This window comes from Platichthys flesus, chromosome 7, assembly GCF_949316205.1.
Source record: "Platichthys flesus chromosome 7, fPlaFle2.1, whole genome shotgun sequence".
Lineage (NCBI taxonomy): Eukaryota > Metazoa > Chordata > Actinopteri > Pleuronectiformes > Pleuronectidae > Platichthys > Platichthys flesus.
The window spans coordinates 6538640-6562100 of NC_084951.1; the positions used below are offsets into that span (position 1 = coordinate 6538640).

The following is a 23461-nucleotide window of genomic DNA, read 5'->3' on the forward strand; positions in this document are numbered from 1 at the left end:
CTTGATTTTTGTTTCCCACTTTCCTTTTAAGCGTGATGCTTTGATTGGAGGGAGTGCTGCTCAAAAGACACAATCCAAAGGGTTCTGATGTGAAAATTAGCCGAACGGCCAAACACACTAAATTAAATATCACCCTGAATTTCGTTCTGTGTGCCAGCTGTGACTGAACAATATCCCTGGGTTATGTTCATTGGTCTGTTTAGTGCTTTTTATCATGCCAGGTGCCTTCTGAACAGAAAGTCCTTTTCAGGATCTGAACCAAGGTTTGTGTTTTTGTTACATCATGTCAGCCAACATTTGATCTGGTTTGTTTTCACATTGCTGCATTGCTCTTTACTTGACATTGGTTAATGTGGGTTAATTCTGTTGGCAGCCTTTATTGCTTGAAAGGAGAGAAATTAAAGATTGATCCTGCTATCATAATAATAGCATAGTGGTAGCAGAACAAATCTTGCATGGATAACATGTTTCAGTTTGATGTGGACCCACAACACTTCTTCTGTTTTGGGTTCAAATGACCTGAAAAGTCCTATGTCCAAACTAAATATGGCAGGTGTGGAAGCATCCTTTCTCTACGGGCTGTTTTCTTCGGAACAAAGAAAATAATGTAATATTGTCAGAATAATTTGAAAAAATATGTGGGGTGCAGATTTAAATACAATTATTTTAGTTCAATTACATTACTTGAACTAATAACTTAGTTTAGGAATCCAAAAATATGCTAGTGTCCTTATTACTACAATTAATATTGAAAAGATTTTCCAGTATTCCCAGCTGACATTTGAAAGCTCTGTTTAAACCAAGTATCTATTCCAGCAAAGGTTAATTTGAGACAATGTGAAAAGAAGAGAGGTGTGAACAAGTCTCATTGTAGATAGATTACAACTGTGTTCGAAAGTATACTTGAGAATTTCCTTGACTGTGTTGGATTGTACCGAAGAGCAGCACTCACTGCAGTCATAAGGATATATTACCAAGATAGAAAAAGCAAAGTAAGTTAGTAATAACTGCCATCTCTCACTTTGCTCTCCTCGGACTGTCTAAGTGTAGGAGGGGATGATAACTCAAGTGGTGCGGTTTAGTATAAACCTAGCAGGCCTGTTCGCAGACACCCCCCAGTTGTCTGCAGACTCTTAGTTATTCAAGCTGGGGTGAGTACTCTGTGGTTCACTGATTATAGAGTCAATTCCGCTGTACTGCAGGAAAAAAAAAAAAAAACTGAGGGAAGCACTGTTGAACAGGAAGGAAAAGAAGGGATAAATCCATACTACCCCATTTCATTTGAAAACAGAATTTTTCCACACAAGCGTTTTGGCTGAGGATGAGTTTTAATTCCTATTCATACTAACATGCCAAAAAACGCGGACATAAGTTTGTTGGTGTGAACAGGAATTGTTAGAATATAAGCTCCTTTTCGCATGTGATCACTTTTATCATAGTTAAATGCAGAATTCAAGCTGTTAGCAAGGAAAAAGGGGTCAGCCTGTTGCTAATTGATTATCCATGTTGTGTTCTACAGTGGGAGCCGAGGCTAATGTTGGTTGCTAGTAGTGGGGACCCAGGCATATTTGTAGCAGAGTTGATATGTTTTCAACCAAAAATATAGTAATGTGGATGTAGCCAACAGGATTTTGATGCATTGGTAACTGCAGTATTCTTGTAAATCCTATGGAAATCAACCTGTTTAACCATCATCTATTTTCTCCATTATCAAAAGAAACAAACAGGGATAAGTAGTTCACTTCATCTGCTCTTGTTTGTGGATGAGTCTGATCTGCTTCTCATGGATGAATGACAGTTCATCAACCATACATTTTACATGACATTACCCCCGATGTGTTTAACGCCAGTCAATCGTATTTTTTTCTCTAACACTTACTGTCATAGGATACAGGAATGTCTTGTTCATGTACGCATGTTTTTTCTGAGCACTGCCAGTTTATGTGGTGCAGCACGTTCTTCACTTTTTTTGATACCCCTGTAAAACCACAGAATGAAAAAAAAAGGCCTTCAACTGGTACAAAAACAACACTGACATGAATCAAGCTACATTTCATTATCGCTTCATAAACCACATTCACATTTCAAAAATGGAGCCTTGAGCTTTTACCGTATTCACTGCAGACTAAGAAAAAAAAAATACAAGCCAAAGTTCGACAACACTGTTTCACTTTCTTTTGCATCACACCAAAAACTAGCCTTCATGTCAGATGGCACATCTAATAAAATGTTTCAGACAAGAGGGGGAAGGCTATAAAACAAGATCAAGAAGTTGCAGAGAACATGTGCCACGGTTCAACCTCGACGGCTGCCTAACTCCTCCAGTGGTCCGACCGCCACACAGAGACCAGGCTGGCCTCCACAGAAATGACTTCATCTAAATCAGCTGTATTTGGTTGCTTCAAAACAAACACAAGAGCACTGTAGGTCGTTCGGCGCACAGGCGACTTCCAGACACCATTTGTCCTTTCGCCAGATATGTAGCACACAACTAACTAAAGACCTCATGAAATATAGAAAGTGTCTGTAATTATATATATATGTATATCTCTGCCAGTTACCTATTTTTTAAACTCTCACTTTCAGTCGGTAAGCATGGCAACATTTCATGAAAGCACATTTCATCTAACGTAAAGAAGTCTTTTTGCACTAAACAACATTCAAAGGAAAACATGGCACAGGACTACTTTTTCCTCATAATTTTTCATCTCGTAAATATCAAATCCTCTTGTCGAACTTATCTATTGTACAGTAAAATGGAAAAGAATTCAACTTCTCATTTGTTTTAAAAACAAAAGGTTTGTATTTATATATCCATATTTATATATATATATTCATATATCCTCTTCTCTCTTTTGATTTAGCTTTGTTGTGCAAATTCAGCAGTAACACAAGTGGCACAGCACTAGGGAGAGTAGGCAGTTGAGGGAGCAACGGAATCAAATACAATAACAAATCAAAAGCCGAGTGGTGAAACTGAGGATGTCCTTTCTCTGAGGTCTTGTTGATAGAGAGTCAGTACTGGAGGAAGAGTTTCCCTGCAAAGTCCTTCCTCATGGTTGCTCTGCGATGGCAGCCAAGTGTCCTGCTAAAGTGTCTTTGAGCAACACACTGAATTTCCACCAGCTCCATGGCGGCTGCTCTGTAGCTGTCCCTGACCACTGACATTCCCGTGGAGGACAGCAACAGGAAAGAGAAAGGGATCAAGTATAGAGATATCGCATCCTGGATTTCTATTAGCCAACAGTTGCTATTGAACCGTAGCTCTGGCTGTGGAAAGCTACTCGCTGGTGACTTGTACCTTTCCCCCTGCAGCGTTTCAGCTCTACGTCCAGCTCCATGAGTCTCTGGTCGCCTCTGTGCATGTACCGCTCCTGATTGTGGCCAAAGTACCCAGCTGCTGCCCCTATAGGACTCGCCATGTGATGAGGGGCCTTGATGAAAATGAACTCTCTCCTGAGCTGAGGACCATATCTGCTGAGGCTGTCGGGGGGTTGATTTGGTTGTTCAGGGCTGGGTTGGTGGCTCAGAAAAGACCCCCAAAAAACAAAAAAAAACACCAACCCTGCCGGCGGGTTTTTAGGTCCAAACTCTGCTATCTCTCCAGTGTGCTGCCGCAGGGTGCTTGTGTCCTGGCAGTCTTTTCGGCTGCTCATGTTTGTTGTTGTTTACGAGGGCGACAGCGAGAGACTTCAAACGTCGAGGGTCTAAATGTCACGGGGCGTCTACGGTTGTCAGGGAAGGTGTGTTGGTCGGCCAGTTCTCTGCTAGCCGAGGAGCGTGATTGGCTGGTCCTCAGCTGGCCAGAGCCATGGTGTCGATCACCTGCTCCAGCTTTCCGCGTAGCCGCTGTCTGCGCGACTGGTCGTCCTTCTGCAACGCTGAAAGGATCTGGACACAAATATGGAGAAAGATGATCAGTTCTTTATATCTTGGTGCATGCAGCAAACTCAATAACACAAATGCTCTGTGGCTAATGTCAGAGTCTCTGTTAGACTGTCCACAACTGCATGATCAAGGCTACTTGGTGTGTGTGTGTGTGTGTGTGTGTGTGTGTGTGTGTGTGTGTGTGTGTGTGTGTGTGTGTGTGTGTGTGTGTGTGAGTGTGTGTGTTGGTGTTTTATTATGTGGGCCTTGAACAGGGCAGAGAAGAGCTGGTGCAAAAAGACTGCATTTATGTGTGCACTTGTCCTCTCTTACTGAAGTGTGTGTGTATCAGCAAACATATTTGTGCATGTACATTCATGCACACGCTTTTTTGTGTGTGCATGTGAGGTCAGGGCATGTGTCAGAGGGCGACTGCGATTTTGCAGCTGCCTACATCTGTATAATAGGCTGTAATGAAGGGGGGCATTTGGTTTGAATGGAGACACCTGCAGCCAGCCAGCATAACCACTGTAATACTGCTGCTACGGAGGGACGGAGGGGAGGGAGGGAGGAGGGGAGGGAAGGAGGGAGGCTGAGACAACTTATCGGTCGCCACATAAAAGAGCGATAAAGCTGGGGAAGGCGGAGGTTGCAAAGGACACAGAGCTGTCCATCAGAAGCGGGAGGAAGGGGGGTTATATGAACCGCAGTGACTCATGGGAGGGGGAAATTAAGGGATGGAGAGGATGGAGGATAATGAGGCAGTGAAGGAAAGAAGGAGGGATAAGGAGATGGAGGAAAGATTAAATAGCTTGGAGGGTGGGGGTGCGAGGGGGCTCTTTCAGTCATTTGGGTCTTAATGGGTTGGACGAGGGAGCATGGAACAGATTTAAGGCTAAATTATCAGTCCACTTAAACAAGGACATTTAGCGTGCACACTTTCACATGCACACACACGTTCAGCAGAAGCAAGTAACACACACATTATTTGACTAATTAATCCTGCCTTCTTCTCTGCTTGGAAAAACATGAGCAACGTACAGCTTGATCACATTAGCAAAAATAGTTCAATATTTGTCAAATACACTTATTTGCTTTGTTGCCGAGAGTTACATGAACTTCTATATTTTTTTCTTCTCTCTTTATTTAAGGGCTTGGGCTCTCAGTTTTAGTGTAAGGGTTATAGGATGTATTGTTTTCAAGTTCAGATATTGTAATGCTTTCACTCAAAACCTAGCGCTTCCACTAAGATGAACCTTGCTTGTGCTTACATTTGCTGTGCTCCAACTTCAGCTCTTCTCCACAGGCTGCTTCTGTGCTTGTGTGAAACATCCGCTCTCTGATTTCTCCTCAACTCTCAGTTTTTTTGGGGCAATGAATCTATCAAAACTCCCCAACCAATTGAATGCCAGGTGTAGTGTTGACAAGTGAAACTGTCCCGCACCGTCGTTGTGAATGTGTTAGGTTTCTGTCCTGCACAGGCGATCAATTTAACCAGGTTAGTACACTACCGCTCTCCAAAAAGGCATTTCATCATCACTCCATCTGGCATTCTATTGGTTAGTTGTTGCACAGAAAAATCGGATGGCAGAAGTTTCTCTTACGCACAAAAGCAGTAAGTGGCGAAGAGCTGAAGCTGGCGTGCAGCAAATCCAAGACTACACTCTTGGAAAAAAAAAAAAACATTCATTTTTTATATCACTCTCATATGTGTATGTACGCTAAATTATGAAGCCATTGCAGGAAGATGGTGAGTTTGTCTGAGCACAGGCTAAAAACAGGGTGGAGACCCTCATTCTGGCTTGTATCTAAAGGTAAAACAAAAAATCGACCTAGCAGCGCTTCAAAAGCTCAGTAATTAGCATGTTGTATCTTGTTTGCTTAATCCCTACAAAAGCCTCATATTTAGCACAGAGAGGAGAATGGCTGGTTTGATCTTCTTCAGCAAAAAAATATCAAACTGCTCCTTTATCAGATAAACCACACACTTTGAGCAGAAATGTGGAGTTTTAATCAGCCGCCGGCAGCTGTGGGACACTGTACATGTCGAGGGGAAATGAAAACCACATTAATTTAATGTGGCTCCGCTAGGTCTGTAATGTGTTGAGCTCATGCCTTAATGTGCATCCTAATGGTGATAATACCTTCCACTCTGTACCACTGGTTATCAGTGTAATTGAATTAAAATGACCTCATGGTATTAGTCAAGGCAAGTGAGGAGGGTAGAGTGTGTGTGTGTGTGGGGGGGGGGGTCGACGGAACCCACCTCGTCTTTGTATTTGATGATGTAGGAGTAGATCTCGTGCAGCGCAGACATGCTGTTGAACTGGCTGAGGTGCAGGCGGGACTGCTCTGCTAGGTAGGCACTCATGTCCTGGTCGCTGATGGCCGGCATGCGGGAGATGTCAGAGTAATACCTGGAGGAGACATCAGGCAGACAGGGAAACATCAAGAAAACATCTGTATTACATCCAAAAGCGTATCCACTTATTTTATTCAAACAGAGTCTGAACATGAATGTCCTGGTCATCCAAAATTGCTTTGTGTTAAATTCATTTTAGCGTGAGCTTTCCAGATGGGTTCTCTGTAGACCTCTTCATCTGTTGTGGCCCAAAAGGTTACGACTGGGTTCAGACAGGTTTGGCCAAATAGATTTTACTATAAAATATGCAGCAGTCTTTCACAAAATAAAACATGTAAAACAAATCTGTTAAGTTCTGTCAATTAGCCATTAGCTGCTGCCTGAAAAGATTGACCATACTTTCCAGTTTCCGTGTCCATGAGATTTTTTTACTCACATCGGTTACACGTGCATGTTCTCATTTCCACTCATACTAAAATGTGTGTCCGCACGGGTGTTGCGTTCATGGCTGCATAAGTTATCCAACATTCAATTTCATTATATTCCAATAGGTGGCGCTAATCTGCTATAAGATTTGTTTGTCAACCGCCATTTATATTGAGATGAAAATGGATACAGAAGAGCTTGCTTCACATATACAAAAATATTAGTTATTTATGTACAGTCCCTAATGTTGAGTGTTGACTTGCACCTACTGAGGTCCGTTCTGTCCGAGCAACAACCTTCACACTATTGACTCAGTGTTCTCGGCCGCAGCAGAGGAGCAAAAACTCCAGTAAATATGTAGCAGGCAGTGAATAGCATGGTATATTGAGAATATATACCAATATTGAGTTGCACCTGAACCTGCCTGCAGGATCCATATCTACACTATCTCAAGGTTTACTGCAGCAGGGCAGTCTGAGGTGGAGAGTGGGTTAGGAGGCATGAGCAAAACGAGATTTAACTGCACCCAATTAACCCTCTCCTATAAATCCCTATCTCTGCCTCCAAATGCTCTCTGCAAGCCTCAGGACTTACTGTAGCACAGTCAAGCCTGTTGTTGTCCAAGTGCATGAGTGCTGCAGCGGCAAGAGTAGAAGGGCAACTTTGGATATATCGTGTAGTTTTGAGCCAACACTTGTTTTACACATAATTATCCCCGTTTGGCAGATGATGTTTCCTGCTCTGCTCGCATTATATCTCGGTAAGTTCAATATCAGAAATATCAGAACATCTTTACATGCTGTTGAAGACCCGGGTAAGCAAATTGCCAGAGAGTGAAGAGGGGAGCAGCCAAGAGAAGATACTCAAGCCTTCTTTAGACATTAACCGTCCCTACAATTTTGTCAGGACTTTCTCAGGAGTTTGCCTTTCACATATTCAATTTAATTAAATTGTATTTGTATAGCGCCAGATCTTAATAATCATTATCTCATGGCACTTTACATTAGAAGGTCAAGACTTTAAAATCATTATAAAGAAACCCCAAATGAGTTAACACCTTGGCGACTGTGTAAAGACAAATCTGGCTTATTAACTGGAACAAAACCTCGAGCAGAACCAGACAGCCACCTGCCTCGACGGGTTGGGGTGAGCAGAGAACAATGTAGTAAAGATGGGAGAGAATAGGAACGTAGCAGAAGACGTGTTCACAACAACACAGAAATCACCAGAGCATTCAGGTGAGGGGTGGATGTAACTCTGTAATGCTGCAGAGATCAAGTTTTTGATTGCAGCACATAACTTTCAGGGCTGAATAAAAGATGTGGCGTGCACCAGAGGATGTATTTCAGCGTGCGTCTGTTCGGAGAGAGGGCGAACAGCTGTTACAGAAATCCTTTATTCAACCGGATGTTTCCTCTCTAAACTTGATTCTAAACAGGTGAAGTGGATTTTAAAGTCAGAGTGTTTTTTCTTGGATCTGATTCATAGGGTCAAGTGGATAATGTCACAGGCAGAACTGATAGTTTTACACTGTGTGATCTTCACTGATAAGACATTAACACAACACTTGTTGTGTCAAAGGTATATATATATATTTTCTTTCTTTAAAGCCGTGGGCAAGTTTGTTTTACTCCCAGCACATGATTGCTTAACACCAATTTAACCAAGCTCCAATCTTTGATTTCTAGAACCAGATAAAGTTCCGACTGTATTTTTGAGTGTTACAGTTGTTTTTAATCTAAATACCGTGTTTATAACCTTGATCCTATTGCTCCAATGGGGCTTGTCACTTTATCATTATTCACCTTCCACACAGATTTCTCAATAGCCAGGCTCCCTCCTCTGCCCCACAACCACCACCCTCTCTCCTCCAGCCTCTGCTCCTCTGATGCCAACCTCCTGTCACCTCCACTCAGGAGCAAGCACCAAACCTTGGGCGACAGAGGCTTTTCTGAAGCTGCTTCCTCCCTCTGGAACCCTCTCTCCCGACCATTCAGAGGCTGCACTGACCTGCCAACCTTCAAAACATCGCTCAAAATTCACCTCTGCAGAACTGCTTTTATATGAGCTATGATGTATTTCATATTTCTACGTATTTGCTTTCATTGGCTCTCTCTGGTTTTAACCATGATGCAATATTACTATTATTATTCCACCAGCTCATTAGTACAACAGAGTATTTTGTACTTGCCAATTTCTCCTTCGACTAGATCCAAAAGCTTGAGATGATTAATCTCATTGTCTTTTGAGATATTAAGAAACCTCATTGAATCCACCATGCATAAATACAACATGTTATCAACGATACCTGTGTATTATAACCACAATCAGACATCTCATACTCAACCGAAGGGGCAATTCAAGTATTTTTGTTATTTCTTAAACCCTAAGTATAATTTAAGAGGCTGCTCCACTATTATATTTTAATGCAGGGTTTTCACCCCCAATCTTATAACCTTTGTCTTGTAAAATTACAACTTTTTTCTTGTAGACACATTAATCTTGTTAAAATATGATTTTTTTTAAATACTATTTTGAAATGTCACAACATTGTCATGTAATATTAACACTTTATTCTCAAAATATTTAAGTGGCCCTAATACTACAAGTCGTACAAGGAACTAAATTAAATTCGAGGTGAGTTTTGTGAATTTGCACGTCAGTTTGTCTGTGTTAAACTTTGACCTACCTCTCCACCCAGTTCTTGTAGTTGGGGATGTCTTTAGCGTAGAGCAGCTTATTCGAAGGTGAGTCTTTTCCCAGTTTGTGTTCTGATGTTGAACAGGAGTCCATGAAGGTCTGGGCCACCACAGACAGACAGGCGTCTGTGATGCTGTTCTTGTGAATGTCAAATACAAACTGGGGGTTCTTGATAACGTTCACCCAGAAACGCAGAGGAAGACTGCAGAAGGTAAAGAAACACACATTCAAGTTTACATGCAGTACATTATAACTGGTAATACCCCTTGTGCCCCTATGCCTCTTGTGACAGGTATTTCACCGACTTTGTTAGAATTGTACTACTTCATTTTAATAATTAAGTGCATTGTTTACATTTAAACCTTGTGTTTATTGTAATCTCACTCAATAGGTGCAATGATCTCAGGTGATGTGTCAGTCGTCTGGACAGATATGCTAAATGTTTTCCAACAATCCTCTAAATGCTTTGCAAAAACTGTCTCCCATCAAATAAATGGGAATAAATAATGTATTAAAAATATTGCAGCAATAGTTCAAAGATGTTCTGAAGTCATCCAGTATATTATGAACAAGCATACAGCAACTATTTAACTCGTCTGTGCATTTTGCAGACTTGCATTCACTGATTTAATGACTTAAGTTTGAATAATTATTCACAGTAATATATACTTTCCAGGCATTAGCAGATGGGATGCAGAACACTATCATTATCACCACATTATATTACACAACACACTCAGTTACAAGACCATTTAAATACACTTTGGCCACTAATTACCACTGCCCATCAATAATTACTAAGCCTCCATAAACACTATGATCTGTGGGTAGTATGCACACTTGGAACACAGGTTATGGACAATCAGCTGGTAAGAAAAACTTTGAGTGGTGTAAAAATCTGTATAACATACGGAAAATGTTAATGTTGAAATGACACAGTCTAGGCTATTCCAGTGTAGTGCTGTAAATTAATAAGTCAGAAAATGATAAATAATGTCAATCAAACTTCCAAGGCCAATGGAATAGTTGAAAAGTTTTGTTTTGTTCCCAAAACCAATTAATCAATCACTTGATATCTTATATATTATGTTGAATCCACTACACATCACATAAAACATAGACAAGTTACAAATCATCCAATCTGAAAAGCTGGAAACAAACATTTGGTATTTTCATTTGAAACAAGATAACTTAAATAGTATATATATGCGCAAAAGCCTTCATTGTATTTTAGCTTGTAACTGTAAATCCATGGCAATAGTAGTTTCAATTGTTAAATGTAAAACGAGAGAGAGAGAGAGATCTCACTTACCAGTTGCTCTTCCAAGTGTGTCGTACGTCGTAGTCATTGATCGAGTGTTTGTCGGCCTGCTCGTCCAGGAAGTCAAACATGTACTTGATGGCGAGGGGCAGCGCACTGCCTCTGTGTGCCGTGCTGAAGATGGTCTCAAACAGGTCGTCCACAAACTTCTGTAACGTACCCTGAGTGGTAGAGTGAGAAAAGTGAGAAAACAAGAACATTCAATTATATTTCTTAGTTTTAATACAAACTAGTGCAGTGCCCATCTGAAACCTGCCTGTTGCTCTGTTCTCTGGTCCTGTGGTACTGATCTGGAGCTACTTTAGGAATTATTCGTGGGTCACTTTTTATTGTTTATGTGTTGCAAAGTGAAACAAAGTGTTGTTCCATAAGAATGAAAGAACATTTTAATTTTAGTGGAGCTTGAATGCCAGTTGTCACAGTGTACACACCCTAAGTTGTGTTTTTTGTTTCATGTGAAGTATGTGGTCAAGATGGCTGCACTGTCATTTAAATTTCAATTGAATACATAGAAGTAGTCAGTAGGCCACCTGATTTATGTTCTCTAATATATTTAGACATTTTTTACGATATTGATGTATTATGAAAACCTTTAAATTTGAGACAATAAGACAATGTCAGTGAGAAGGCAGAGGCTGATAAATGACACTGTGACAGTGCTGTGTGTCAGAATATAGTGAACCACTTTGAGCCACTTGTGTGCACAGCCCCTGAATGGGCCATATGTGTGTATGTTTTCACTGGGAACGGTCCCACTGTGAATCAGAGCAATAACTTAGGCTTTGTTACAGCCTCGCTCTGGTCACTGAGCTGCAGAGAATCACAAACAGGAAGCCCAGCTCCTCGACTCGGAAGCTCTCCTCCAATGACAGCTCTTCAACATAAATGGGACTGAATTTGCTTAACAACACATTTGTTTCCTGGACTTCTCCGGCTGGCTGAATCTATTACTGCAGAAATGTTTGGGGATCGCATTTAGTCAGCCTTCCTGAAATGGAACAGAAATGAATTCTGTCCCAGGTCTGGATCAAAGTGCTGAGATGTGCATAGATGAGACATCCGGGCAGGCAGACGCACATAGACAAGGACAAGATGAGCTACTCAATTATATTTGCCTCTCTGTTTTTTCATCATGCGTGGCCAAATCTTCAATCCCTCAACAAATTACCTGTCTCCTGACACCTCCTGTATCTGCCTCTCTGCACCACAAGCCAACATTTTATTAATCTGTTTTTTCTTATTACCAGTGGAAATTGAAAAGCAGACTCGATTGTAACTGCTGCCCATTTCTCTGCCCCCCCACCCCCCACCCCCCCCGTATGATTAGGGGACAGAGAACTGAGAGACACAAGGAAAGACAGCTGGATTGTCTCTGAGACGTAGAGGATTATATGTAAGTGTGTGTGAGTGGGTGAGTTGAGATGGTTACGGTTACAGTTATGAGCCATGGAATTAATGTCATCCATGAGTGTCCTCACAAGGATAGAAGTACAGGCTTGTGTGTCTAAATACACAGAGGGTCCATTGGTAAAGTATTTGGTTAGCACAAATCCCAAAAAATAAAAGGCTTTGTAAATCAAGAAAATGTACTACAATGTGACATACTGCTATCTATCACCAACCATCAATCATGATGTTATGCACATGATAAATGCTTCACTGGCTCTGGTTAGGTTTGGTAAAATGCTTTAGTACAGGTCTCCTAAGTGCGGTTTATTGATGAAGCTGACTCTAAACCGATCTCAACTGAAGATCTTTACAGGCCAGACCTGTTAAGCTGCTTTCCGACATCACTGAACTCCAAGCAGATTGTGAGAACAAAAATGTCCGAGTGAGAGGCTCTACACTCTCTCTGGAGTTTCTCCTGCAGGCCCCCAGGTAAAAAACCCAGATAATAGCAGAGAAAGTCACTGTGAGAGCACAGCTGGAGATCCTCTGACGGATTCTGCTGTGTCCATAAACATATCTGGGGGCTTGTCTTAAAAGCTAGTGCTGTTGTCGGTATGTCAAGGTTTTGGGATGTAGTTAACTACTACTGTGGTACCTTTGTAGGCTGTAGTGGTTTGAGTTGTGGCAGTGTGCTGCTCGTTGTGTGGAGTGGCCTCCTCTAAGGTTACTATGCATTTTTATATTTGTTGCACGTAACACTTTGTTTGCATAGTGATCTTTTGTGGATTCTCAATTTTGCTGTGCGTGTTACTTTGTAGCACTTGGTTAGCACAGTAAGCCAGACAGTACCGTGAGTGTGCGTTTGTTTTTTGGCCACAACACTTAAATAATAAAACTGTAAATAATACAACGCTGACGCATTATATTTGAATTGACTATGAAACTTTGTGTGCAGAGCTGAAGGGGAGTTGTATATTTGTGGTTTTGGTGTAAGAATTACTGTGCACATTGGTTTCCCTGCGTAATGATGGAGTTTGATTAGGAGGATTTTCTGAGCAACCCTAGGCACGAGTTGTATGAGAAATGTACTAAGGATAATCTCCAATTCATTGCAAAGGAATTAGATATTACTATCACAAGGCAGGAGGCCGGTCGTACGGGCCGTTTCAGCTGTCGTCTGCTTTGGTTGAGAGGAGATTGCTTTCAGCTGGTGAAGACACGAAGGGCGGAGTTGCTTCTCCCAGGTGAGAGGAGGCGGGTTTGGATGAACAGCTGACATTGAAAGAGATTGAGTTGGAGTTGTGTCGGCTTGATTTGAGAGGGATATAAATTACCCATAGTCTTGAGCTGAGAAATCTTGAGGAAGAGACTAAGTAGAGACTGCCTGTGAAATAATTAGAACTAAATGTAGTTCTCCCTCGACTTTACCGGAGTCTGATGTGAGCAGCATCATCCATCTCGTTCCGGCCTTTCATGAAAAGGATGTGAGTGGGTCGGAACAACACCAAATTGGTCCAAAGATATGTGGATACATTTATGGCAGACCATACTTATGGGTAAAGTCCAGGAGGTTTATGCAGCATTGCCTCATGAGAAGAGCCTTGATTATGAGAACGTTAAAGCTGGTATTTTGGGATCATCTGAACTTGTGCCAGAGGCTTATCATCAGAAGTGCAAATACAGAAAACTTGAGTCTCAAACCAATGTCTAGTTTATTCGCCAGAAAGAGACATTATTTGGTGGTGTTCAGCACAGGGTATCGAAATGTTAAGTGATCTTAAAACCTTTTGGCTCTTGGAGGGGTTTAAAAGCTGCTTGGCTGAGAGGGCTTCCACTTCCCTGAATGAGCAGAAGACGCTAAAATATTCAGATGCTGCGATTCTTGTGGATAAATATGTTCTCACTCACAAATCTGTGTTTGGTGAAAAGGATACTGTGCACCCTCGGTTTAATGATAGCGGTTAAGATAACGGTTTGACTTACTTTGTGTGCCGGCTCATGTCAGTGTTTCAAGTGGGGCCTAAGGGGAGATCCACTAGATAGAGCCGAGTTGGTTTTCATTGTTTAAAAAACGGGGACATATCAATGAAACTTTTCATGCTTTGCAGAAGAAAAGCCAGTAAGCCAGGTGGTGCCGTGGTTGATGTAAAAAAATCTATGGCACAAGAGCAGCTGGCAGACAGTGTGGCATCCAACACGGCAACTGTCAGTTCTGTCATTGCCTTTGTGGAGCTGTCCAGTGCTGAAGGGGTTTGCCCTGCTGTGCCCTTTGTTGTCTGTGTGTGTGTGTGTGTGTGTGTGTGTGTGTGTGTGTGTGTGTGTGTGTGGTGGTGGTGGTGGTGGTGGGGGGGAGCTCTAGAAGTTCTTCTCTTGGTTAACATCCTGATAATACTGATCATTTCTGAATTCCGCAACTTCTGCATCCACCCCTCTTAGAGGGTCCAGATGTTTTCTTTTCTTATAGTCCCGGCCTCTATTTGTTTATTCTTCGTTTTGTTAAAAAACTCTTTGTTTTAGTTGTGACTCCAGCGTGGTGTCCTATTTTTATGTTGCAGTCACAGTGTTGAGCCAAAGTAAATTTATGAGGCTTTGGCTGTAACAGGACCCAATTGTGCTTTCGAGTCTGACTACTTTGCTGGACAACCACTCCCTCCGCTCCCTGGCAATTTGCTTTGACTTTTCCTGGTCTTAAGACCCGGAAAAGTCCACACAATTGGTTCCGGTCTTTTCTCCTCTCTGAAAACGGCATTACTTGCTTTCCTGTTCCAAGTTTCACTTTTTCTCTTGAAGATTAGTAGCAGTCATTTTGCTGAAACTGCTCTGCTATTAACTTTAGCTACAGGATGCTAGTTGCAACAACAAAGAGGCCACATGATCAGTTTCTACCTCGAAGTAATGAGTTAATATTACATTCGAACATCCATTTTTTAAGTAGTACTTGGAGCTTGTATACCATCCAGACGCTTCTCCTTTGCGATGTACTTGTGTTCTGCTCAATGCCTCTGAAAGCTTACAGCTGGACAAACATTCCGCCAAATGCTTAATGGAAATTTAAAATGTATATAATTTACCTTTCTAGGATTTTAAGGCCCCTCAAGGACAGTCAGTTTGAGTACTTTCCTCCACATCTACAACCTTAAAGGTTCCATTAGTCTGAGTTTTAGTGTTGGGTTTGAATGTCCCTCAGCTCTTGTAAGTGCTGTTTGAGAAAATAACAACACACAGATGTGCAGGTTCCTCCCCTGCGTCTTACTTTGGTGGCGAGCAGCCTGGTCAGGTAGATCTCAGAGACCATCTTGCTTCCCCGGTCGCCCTCTCTCTGGTCCGAGTGGTCGTGGTTCTTCACCAGATGCCACAGTTTGGTGCCACTCTCCAGGTCGGGCGTGATCATGGGTGTTCTGGATCGTAGGCTGTCTGGACTGCTGGCTGTCCTCAGCATACTCTCTAAATCCAGACACACAAGACAGATTGATTATTTCAGCTTTATGTCAGCTTCCTTTTGAAACCGTGATGCAGTGAATGCAAAAGGGCTAATTTGCCTTGTTAGGGCCATTTTAACAGACCAGTAAATAACCCCAAACACACTTGAATATCTTTCCCCCACCATTTCTCTCTGGGTTGCTTCATTATTCATGGTGTGGGTGTCAGAGTTGATTAGAGTGAAGCAAAGAGATGCATATCTATGACCATTCCATTAAGGGTTGAGAGAGAGGGAGGAAGGAACAAGGGAGGAGAGGTGCACAGGGGGGAGATGAATATCTGCTGAGTAGCTCCCATCCTGGGGGAAAGAGGGAATATGGAATGGATGGATGAGAGATAAAAGAGAAAAATGTTGCCGCGTGGGAAAGGATGTTGAGAGGAGTGGAGGGAGTGAATGTGGGGAGATGAAGGGGGGGTAAATGGACACAAAGACTAAACATCTGGGGGGGAGAGAGGGGTGAAATGGAGAGTAATGGGGGAGCACAGGATAGAACAGTGAATGAGGCTGAATGGGATGGTGCTAGTGCCAGCGGGATGCGGAGTGGCTCTGATACCAAACCTATCATTGCTGCTGGTGGCTGACATTAACGCACGCACACACACACACACACACACACACACACACACACACACACACACACACACACACACACACACAAAAGCAAAAGCAAGGTGTGACACTGATCCATGGGCTGTTTTTAAAGATGGATGATGCCTTTCCACTTCCTCCAACTATCAGGAAATGAAGCCAAAATAACCCAGATGAACGCTGCAATCTGTGCAGTAGTGATCAAGGGTTGGAGCTGTGGTAATGACGTCCCGCTGATAGACGTAGTCAACCAATCAGAATCAACTATTAGTACTGACATTTCAAAATGATAATTGGACATGCGTCAATGTAATAACAACTACCTAAAATGACGGACAACAACTTTGAGAAAAAAATATTTGACATGTACAGAGGCAAATATAATTGGGTAGCTCATGATTTGTTTAATGCAGATTATCATCTTATTGAGATCTAAATATGGATCAACCTATTATATAAAATAAGGTTCTGGACAACAGTAACATTTACAAATTTAAAGATACATGATAAACTGGGCTAGGGTCCTTTCCCTGCTCCAAGCCAAGTTTGGTCAGAGACAAAGCATTACACTTCACTCACCACGGAACACACCTGCTGCAGGGGAGAGGGAGTGATAGCTATGCTCTGGAGAATTCCAAAAACGGCGAGCTGAGCAGGAAAGGGAGGTCAAAATAATTCACTGAGCTACAGCATCAGAGGAAGATAATACACGGCACACAGCACAGCATGCACACACTCCCTTACGGTGACATTAATATGTACACGCAAATGGAGTCCAACAACCTCATGAATTAGAAGAGAGCCTAAACATATGCCAGACTGCAGGAAGAGTTTACAGCAGGGGCTTTGTTGTTCACAGCAGAAACACATTTCTTCATGCTGGTCAACAATCACACGTAGAGCTGATCTTTATGATAACCTCATGAATTTCAGTGGACCATTACCTTATCTATTGGCTGTGTGTGTGCGTGTGTGTGTGTGCGTGTGTGTGTGTATGTGTCACTATCTGCGTCACTTATTGATAGAGCTTGCTGAAGCACCGTCATGAATTGCCTCAGCCTAGTTTAACCAAACTCTGTGAGCTGACTTGAAAACTATAAATTAATTATTCAAACAGCAGTCGTGTATGAATGATTTGTCCAAAGCTTCTTGGTAACTTTAAGTGTTTTTTCAATATGAAAGGTGGATGTGAAAATAGCCACCTTCATATACGATGTCATTGTACAATGAGCTGCTTTCGAGCATTTTCCATACGGGCTTTCTACTCGAACGCCTATGTCTGAGTTGGCCACTGAAAAATGCCACCGGAATTATTCTTCATGTCCTGCACCCTCTCCACAGGCGACAATCCTCGAGTATGACCAGGACAATCTTCTGCAGTATTATTCATATATGAAAGGAAATAATATTCCTAATTTTGCTGACAACCTCCACTTCTCTCTTTGTCTCTTCTGGGCTTATTTTTCTCCTGTTTTCAGATACCACAACCGTCACCAGAGTTAATTCAATATCAATGCCAAATTGAATTTCATATCATAGACAAACACAGGAAAAGGGGATAATACCTTGAACAAAACGTTTTTCGTTTTTTTTTTTTTCAATTTTATTTTATCAGATGTACTTTTAGATTAGTTTACCTTGGGACAACAGCAGAAATGTAAATGTAAGAATAATTTCCCACTGAGTAGCAGACGAGGTTCGAGCTTTATCTAACTACAGAGCCATTTATCTTCATCATATTCTAATTTTCTAGTGAAGTATACAATATTGATGCTGGGCCTCTATCTGTTTATCTGACTGCCAGGGGTCCTCCCTTTCTCTGCCTCTCTTCTCTTTGACTCTGTCAGCTGGGATCGAGGTGTCTACTTTAATGCCTGTCATTTATGGACTGCTTGGAAATAGCCATGGAATAGCCTTGGCCCAGGCTGATAGCAGAGGATAAAAAGGATTGCCATTCACTCAGAGGGAGGCGGGAAAAAATAAGAAAAATAAATGCAGCCAATCATGGCAATGAAAAACAAAGAGAAAGAGAGAATGAAAGAGCAATGGAGGGTGCAGCGGGAGGAATGGGAATCATTGACAGAATGATTTAAATAGGATGAGGTGAAGAGCAGAGCGTGAGCCGTACCGTATCTGCTGAGGCTCTTGGTGAAGGTGGACGAGTTTGAGATGTTGTAGGCAGAGTTCTGCTTCGGCACCAGGGCGATCACTGAGCCGTCCGTCACCTGCACAAACAGACACACAACAAAATACAGTATGAGAGTGACTTAGCGCCCAGCTCCTGCTCGTTCCCATCTGCAGTGCACGATGGCGCTCGTGTACCTGATAGTGAGCCAGTGTGTTGAGGCGCTTCCAGTCGTTGTCGATCTTAGTTGTGACATCTTCATCTTGCAGAATGATTCTGGCCATCCGACCTTGACGCCATTCTTCAGAAAAAAAGAAAAATGGAGGATTAGATAAACTTACACAACTTGTCAGTTCTTAAGCTAAAAACAAATGCAACAAACAGTGAATAATGTTTTCTTCATGTTCTTCTTAATCACAACTGTTGCAGGCTTTGAGTATTGGCAGTGCATGTATTTGTGATGTGTTTGCAGTGTACTCATCCACTTCTTTGAATTGTAGTCGCGACTTAAAAATGCTCAAATCAATATTTTTAAACGAACAATGTCTCGTAGGCCTCTGCAGCTCCTCTCGGCTCCCGTAAGCCTTAAAGAGGTTAGCTGCTCTCAGCTCATTATTTCGCTTTTTACTTATTTTTTCAATGTGTATTATTTTTAGTTCTAAAGTACTGAATGGCTCATAGCTTTTGACTATTGCTGATGAACATGAGGAGCATTTACAGCGCCAAATTTTTTCCTCAGTAACTGGAAGAGACTAGAACAGAATAGGTGAGCAACCTAATAATGTGATAATAAGCAAATGTTGTGTTCACGGGTTTCTGCACTCTCCCAATGTGGTCAAAATATTATGAATTATTTCACATGTGATAACAATAATGTCAACAAAAATCTAGTCACCTGAGTTTGATTCAAGTAAACATCCAACACATCTCTAGCTCTGTTACGACCACTGACATTAACCAGCAGTTCAGACAAGTGCACCGAAGTACTCCTCATACTAAAGCTAACTTGTACAAGTTGTGATTGTGAGCTGAAGTGATAAAATCTATGCATGATTCATACATGCATGTGCAGCACTGTGCTTCTTACCCAGGTCCATATCAGAAGCCTTTGGCCTTTGTGAATAGGGGCTGCCCTTGTACACAGCATCGAGCAGCTTCTCTTTGACCTGAGTGATGGTGTCACAGTTCAGACACTTGACCGTCACCTCGGCGGAATTCTCATTCTCTGGGTTTACACAGTGCAACGTCTGGCAGAAGAAAAAAAAAACAAAAGGGAAGGAGACAAAATAAATTAGGTTCAAGCAGGAACACTGCAAGTTATTTACAATAATATGAGGCTTTGCTCAAAGCTTTAGAGCTAACAGTAAACAAGGAATGACTTCAATGTGCATTATACTGAATCGGGAACAGTGCATAGACGCTGGACAAGTAAGGGCCCCTCTGTGTAAATTGTGGCCTTTTTATGGCCCCTGATGATGAAATTCAGCACTGCAGTAGCTATATTATCATCCAGGCATTTTCCTGTTTTACTGTTTGTAAAAATGAACTGAAATGTTCAACGAGGTTCATCTGTGTGGTTCCAATCCAGACCTGAAGTTCTTTTTTTGGACAGACAAAGTGAATAGCAAAGTAATAAGGTCGGGCCAGTTTTCAGATAACTCCCATCCTCACTCCAAACATAACTGGTGCTGCAGCTTTCATGTTTCCCCTGGACCAAATCCTGAAGCAACATTCCACATCCAGTCAGGGAGAAAGAGGCTCTGTCGTTTCTTACTGCTGATTACTTCCAGTTTGGTTTAAAAATCGTCATCTTTGTCAAATGTGACAGAAACGTAACGAGTCGTGAAGTGATTCAGATCGGATAGGATAGCCCCAGCACCCTGGAGACACAGTGAGTTCACTGACCAGTGTTTTGTAGTCAATCTGCTGCCTGATGAGCTTGTCCTCACTGAGGGAGTAGCGGGCTTCTCCTGTGATGGCGTCGATGGGTCCCTTCTCCATCTGCTGCTTCATGGCACAGTAAAGCATGAACAGAGGCTCCCCAGCACACTCCTACAGAGAGAGGAGGAAACATAGGTTCTAGAGTCAGTGGTTCTCCTTTCTTATTGTCTCTCATTTGACTAACTGGTTCAGTGGAACCTGCCGGTTTGCTTGGCCTGTGGTAAAACTGATTGCAGCTTTCTTTCTCAAAAAGCTAAAGTGATGCTGAGTTGCAGCAAGTAAAGACCGACCCCTGAAGCTGCGCCACACCTGTTTATTCAAGGTTCAGTGGAGCTGTAACCACAATCAGCAGTCATTGTTGTTGTTGTAATTGACAACGTCACTTTCGTGGATGAGACCCAGCTGCCGCTACAGAGCACTGGTTGACTGTTTATTTAAAATGTATAAATGTTAAACATATCATGTGCCAAAAACGCAAAATTCAACACTGCACTTTTTTGGAGCCGAAACAATACACGTGTAGTGTGTGAAGCCGACGAGATAAACAGTCTGGTGGATAGTAGCTAAGATATAAGACAAAGAACCACAAATGAGGCAACGTAAGACATAGATCTGATTGATCAAATGAATTCATAAATAGAATATCCCTTATAGATCATCCTAAAAATGATTTTCTTAATTCATGACACATCTCATGACCCTCTGCATTTATTATGATTTAATATTGATACTTAAAATGTAATCTTCATGTACAGTTAGCTACTAAATGTTGGGAAGATTTGAGAAGTTTTACAGTTTGTCTCTTACTTTCTTTTGTTGTGCTGCTGAGTTCTTGTGTTGGAGCTGCGGTAAATTAACTTTATGGATCTTTTCATTTGAATTTCCCTTCTCTCTTTCTCCTCTTACACCTGCCTCTCCGGGTTTAAAATCTGTGAATCAAATCTTTAAGTTGAATTTCAAACCCAATTTTCTCTGCTGATCAATATTTATAATTCTTAAAATGTACGATAATTTTACTTGATTATTTTGGTATAGTTATCTGTAAGGTAATATATGTATCTATGTCTCTCTGTCTAATGCTTGTTGTGGTGATGTAGGTGAAAATGGACCATGCATCTGTTTTTTTGTGCACATCTCTTTTCTCGAGCTGACCAGCCAAGCATCATTTTCACAATGGCAGAGGATGTAGGATACACCATGTTTCTTCCATGTGATTTGTAGGCAGTGTTTTATGAACGTTTTGCAATTTAAAATAACAAAAACAACAGGTTTGGCTATATCTAAGGCCATGTGCAAGTTATCTACTTTCCTTCTTGGCATCTACATAGCTGGAAATCTCTAAGGTGCATTCCAGGTCAAACAGGACCATGTTTATAGTGCAATAAAAACAATTAGAACCACCTTAACAGAGGCTAATGTGTGAACAGGCACAGTAACATTATAAAATTTTCTCTGGCCAGCATGTCATTCACATTTTGAGTCGAATGTCCAAAACCCTCCCACACCTCTAAACTTAGCATCTATCCTTCCTTTGTCTCCTCTTACTGAAGGATTATTAACGTCTCTGCACAGTGTCTGTATTTTCCATATGCTTCCACTGAGTCTGATACATTTAAATATTCTATTCAATTTGAGAGTTCGCTGCAGGATTTAAATGAAGTCAAGCAGTGGGGATGATTTTCTGGTCCTCTCACTGTTTCAAAAAAGAACATTTTGGGTCCATCCAATCCTGAGAAGCCATCAGGTACAAGGCGAATTTCATACTCTCCTTGTACCTGAAGCTGTGAAAATGATCCAGTTCACTTCCCATTCTATTTCAGTATCTCAGTGGCTCAGTTTGATTCACCCAGCACTGAGACCACATATCAAAAACCAAAAAACTAATTTCTGTGATGAATTTCTGAATATATTTCAGCAGTGGACATTCTAAATATCTGACCTTAAAGTAATGTCTCGCCACATGAATGACACTGTGGTGTAACGTAAAAATCTATGTTGTCTTGCGGACTTAAAGAGTGAAAGAAGCTGTTATATAAAGAACCTTTTCAGGTCTCCCGCATTTGTTTACATCCCAGAGTGAGTCTTATGTGACTAGACCCAGATTATATAAATATGTTCCCCACTTCTCCCTCTATGAAAGACACTTGCCAATCAATACTGTCATTAGTCATCACTCAGGCCTAAAGGAAAACACTCCCAACCGAGGCAGCAGCAGTTTAGAGAGGGGAGAGAGGACACATCACAGCCAATACGCATCCAGACGAGAGTTTAATGATCGACCATGCCGTGCTCAGGGAGATACTTCAGGCGGTGTGTTTGTGTGTGTGTGTGTGTGTGTGTGTGTGTGTGTGTGTGCGTGTGTGTGCGTGTGTGAGAGAGACAGAGCCAGTTGAGCAGCGGGAAAAGTACAAATGTATCTGTTTCACCTTCAAGCACACTCAACAAGTAGCTTTTTCTTTGTATCACGCATTCCTCCCTTTTCTCTGGCTTTCCCCCCTCTCTCCCTGTGATACCAATCTTCCACCCTTTACTCTTTATTTAATCTTCCATCTCTCCTTCTCTCAAATTCACTCACACAGTATTTGCTTCCTGTCTCTACCTTTGATATGATGCAAACATGTAGGATGTATGTGATGTTATCATAGATGTAGAAATGGACGAAACGACTGCTCCCCAAAAGAGAAGCCAAAGCGTCTTGATTGGTAGCTGGTGGTTGGCTGCACTATATCAAATATAAAAAGACAATTTTTTTTTCTCAATGATGGTTTCTGTTATTTCAGGTAGTTGTTATGTGCTCATCTGTCCAGTAAATTTGATTTCAATTATTTGATAATGAAACAGAATGAAACGTCATGATTGACAGCTGAGACCGACTTGTGATCGGTCAAGTGCATCTGTCAATGTGACCTTGCGACCACAGCTCCATCCCAGTGACAGAATGGTTAAATATTGGCTCAAAAACGATTTGGTTATTCCTGCTGATGCTGAATTTTTCACTCTATCCACTAAGGTGGATGTGGTTGTGGCTCAGGAGGTGGAGCAGATCATCCACTAACCAGAACGTTGGTAATTCGATCCCCGGCTCCACCAGTCTGCTTGGCAAAGTGTCCTCGGGCCAGATATTGAGCCCAAAATTGCCCCTGATGGCTATTGTGTAATATAAAAAGAGGAGGATATATAATTGCTGTATGAATGTGTGGGTGAATGGGTGAAAGCAATTTGTACCTTAAAGCGCTTTGAGTGGATCAATAAGACTAGAGA

General features: G+C 41.8%; 1 protein-coding gene across 1 annotated transcript in view; it reads right to left on the reverse strand.

Moving 5' to 3' along the window:
• Nucleotides 1-1197: 1197 nt before the first annotated feature.
• LOC133956923 (plexin-A1-like) overlaps nucleotides 1198-23461 on the reverse strand; it is a 51098-nt gene continuing 28834 nt past the window's right edge. The window contains exons 10-18 of the mRNA XM_062392291.1: nucleotides 20165-20311; nucleotides 19347-19506; nucleotides 18457-18560; nucleotides 18263-18359; nucleotides 15319-15509; nucleotides 10668-10837; nucleotides 9345-9557; nucleotides 6134-6284; nucleotides 1198-3891 (exon numbers count right to left, since the gene is read on the reverse strand). Coding sequence (XP_062248275.1) covers nucleotides 3796-3891; nucleotides 6134-6284; nucleotides 9345-9557; nucleotides 10668-10837; nucleotides 15319-15509; nucleotides 18263-18359; nucleotides 18457-18560; nucleotides 19347-19506; nucleotides 20165-20311 — 1329 coding nt within the window. The 3' untranslated portion in view covers nucleotides 1198-3795. The remainder of the gene's footprint in view (nucleotides 3892-6133; nucleotides 6285-9344; nucleotides 9558-10667; nucleotides 10838-15318; nucleotides 15510-18262; nucleotides 18360-18456; nucleotides 18561-19346; nucleotides 19507-20164; nucleotides 20312-23461) is intronic.